The following is a 3396-nucleotide window of genomic DNA, read 5'->3' on the forward strand; positions in this document are numbered from 1 at the left end:
CATGAATAATTGTAAGGATTAATCATTATACTAATCGAAAGAAACGTCGCGAGGTGATGCAGAACGCGATGGAACTTCAAGTGGTTTTTTTCCTTCCTCCATGATATACAACTGCTGATCTGTCAATTTTTAGAAACTTGCAGTAATTTTCAGTGATATTTCGGAACATATCTGATGTTCTGTTTCTTCCAGGTGAGGGGGGGGGCTACTACTTTATTTCGTATGAATGCTTTATGATTAGTCCATATATGTAAATATATATTGTTCTTTGGTAGTAAACTCGTATTTTGACAGAAGTAGTAAAACCGCATCCTTTATTGCATTTACGGAGTTCCTCCCTACCACGCATGTGCTTGCTGCACTAAACAGCGCATTTTCTGCAGTTATAATAGCCATTGAACAAGCTTGGGACAGAGACATCTTGCGAATGAAATGTTTGACTGCTTCGTCATCATATTAAAGTAGTTGATTCCTTTTACTGAAAGGGTTTTTACGCCTCAGTACCCCTGCCGAGGTGGTCCACACCATCGTCTGTCTCTATTTTGCTTATTTATATGACCCACAATAATATGCCCGACAGCATGGGTTCCTATACTTTTTGAGGCTCGATACATGGGCCATGAACAATATCCTAATAATGCAATACAATATAATACATCTTTATGTATAGTATTCAATACATAAAAAGTCAATGGTCCAGGCTCCGTAATTCGCATACACCAAAGTATTCATTGAAGGGTGACAGTATGCGTTTCCTGTGTTATATTTTGTTCTTTTCAAGTGATTTCGCCAGCTTGGCTCACCGCCATATATCACGCCAAAATTTAGCTTGGCCCGCCCTAAGGCCAAGTATTTGCTATGGAGCCTATGTATTCCATAGAAAAGGTGCAACCCTTGTTGTGTTACGGACACGATTTTCCTTCCTAAATTTCTGGGTAATCGCCAGACTGCTATCCAACAAAATTGATATGCACAAATAGAATAGCGGTTTCTCAAGGTAGGATGTAACCCCCGTATTCACAAACTCTCCTCGAATCTACCCCCCCACTTGAAACGCTCCTTGAGGGCGGTTTTTCATTTCACAAATCGCCCTCGACTTGAAACGCTCCTCAAGTGAAGAAAGCCCCGATCGCTTTCCTCGAGAATATCAGGGTAGCATCGAGGCTACTTTGGGCAGCTCCTTCACTCGAGTCTTATGGCGGGCTACGCTTCGTTTGTCGATTATGTTATCCGCGTCGACGAGCTATTCGGCGGCGTCATGGACGACACCGACATTGCAAACGCACCGCGACAGAGGCTGAGGGACCGCATGAATCCCATGGAACATTTCACCAACAGCGAATTTCTCGCACGCTATCGGTTCACGAAGTGTACCACGAAGAAGCTGCTTGACTGCCTGCCACTTGAACAGAACTCCAGCAACCGTGGCCACCATCTGCCACCAGTGCCTCAAGTTCTTCTCGCTTTACGTCTTTATGGAGCGGACACATTTCAAGCTGTGACAGGTGACCTAGTGAACGTGTCGCAACCGACAGTGAGCCGCGTCGCCGAACGTATGCCAAGACTAATTGCTGCGCACCTGTTCCCGGTCGTCGTCAAGTTTCCTAGCACAGAGAGCGATATCCGTGTGACGATGGTGGATTTCTACCGCATTGCCAAGTTTCTCGAGGTGACGGGGTGCATAGACTGCACCCACATCCGCATCAAGGCACCGGGTGGGCCGAATGGCGAAGTTTACCGCTATCGGAAGGGTTACTTCTACATTAATGTACAGGTAAATTGCTACCTCTTTTCTTTTCTCTATATTAGTGCAGCATTAATTCTTAAAAACACAGTCATGTGTTAATGTGTACGAGCTTCAATAAAAAGTATACTGGCTAACCGGATCAGTCGTGGCAGAAATCAATTAACTCCATTCCGATCCTTTTCCTACTCCAGATAACGACATAGCGCATTTCGTGACAATGCGCGGTGATATGGCCGATAAATGAAGATTCGCGCACCAATTAAATAGTGCTAGACGTTTTTATTTTAGAATACCATCGTACATATTGGGGCTCAACGTATCTTTGAATTTCTTTAGATCATCAAAAGGGAAGTATGGCCTTGCAATCCTAAAAAGCAGCGAATGCTTCTGTTCAGAAAAAGACTATCGTGTATCTATAAATTGCGTTGCTTACATTCACTTGAGCTAAAAAAAAGCGTAACAATCGATTCTCTATTTTTTTTTATTAGGTCATTGCAGGGCCGCAGCTGCAATTTTACGACGTCGTGGCTAGCTGGCCCGGATCCGTGCACGTGTTCTCTAAAAGACAAAACGAGTGCCTGGACTTCGACTTGGCGATGCTGGCTATGCATGCCCCTTCCTCATGACCCCACTAGCTTGCTCCCGACTACCGAGCAGCTCCGAGAGCAAGTGAATACCGCGGTATAAACTAAACAGCCTGTGGCTTTCACAACAATACTTATGTAATTACGTACAGTTTCTTGCGTTTGAAGGTTTAATTAGAGTAAGCGCGATAGATATTTAAGTAGCAATGACGTTATTTTGCAAAATATGGCTTTGTATTATTACCTTCATATATTTTATGTGATCTGTTTTCGCTGCGCTGAATATAAGGCGATACAATTAACATATTATCTGCAAGAGCTTTGACGACTAACGTGCTTATGATGCCGAGGTATAAAGTGCATATCAAAGTAGTTAGCAAAAGTGCAAACTAACATTGTCTGTTTGGCACAGGTGTCAAGCGGCTCACATCCGCACCCGGAACACTGTAGAGAGGGCTTTCGGTGTGTGGAAGTGTCGCTTCCCATGTTTGGACATGGGGCTGCAGCACTTGACGGAGCGTTCTATGGTCTTTACGACAGCCTGTGCTGCCCTACATAAGCTGGCAGTCCCGAGGCAGGACCCGGAACCTCCAGCTGTTGTGATCCCACAACACTTGAGGCGGCAGCAGCCTGATGTGGCGAGGCAAACTGACACACTGCATGGACCACAATGCCGAATGAGGCTTATTACGCTAGCATTTAACTAAAACATCATAAAAGTGAATTTGAATCAAACTCCAATGATGTGGAAGTTAAAACAAGGAACGCCATCAAAGTTCAAGCACACTTTACTGTTCAGGACACTCCTTTAGTACTTCCTTCATATGTATATTAAGGTGATTTTTTCATGTGTTGTGTATATTATTGCTTATTCGCACCAGTAGTCTCACTCATTAACAGCAGCTGCAGCTGTATCATACTTCTTGCATATTAAAGCACAGACGTGTGTGAAAATATAATGAAACATTTATGTTTATGCCTGCTTGCGTTATGCAAGTTGCTGCTTCTTGGCCTCTAATTCAAGAAAGAGCATCTGGCGCTCCACGTCATCGTGCCACATTTGCT

At 44.0% G+C, this 3396-nt stretch overlaps 1 protein-coding gene across 1 annotated transcript; it reads left to right on the forward strand.

The window, feature by feature from the left end:
* The first annotated feature begins 1195 nt into the window (after positions 1-1195).
* On the forward strand, positions 1196-3038 carry LOC126516637 (putative nuclease HARBI1). Its single transcript, XM_072289571.1, is given in 4 exon segments — positions 1196-1774; positions 2236-2296; positions 2299-2416; positions 2744-3038. Coding segments are annotated over 4 exon segments (1053 nt in total).
* Positions 3039-3396: the final 358 nt, after the last annotated feature.

This window comes from Dermacentor andersoni, chromosome 1 (assembly GCF_023375885.2).
Source record: "Dermacentor andersoni chromosome 1, qqDerAnde1_hic_scaffold, whole genome shotgun sequence".
NCBI classification, from domain to species: domain Eukaryota; kingdom Metazoa; phylum Arthropoda; class Arachnida; order Ixodida; family Ixodidae; genus Dermacentor; species Dermacentor andersoni.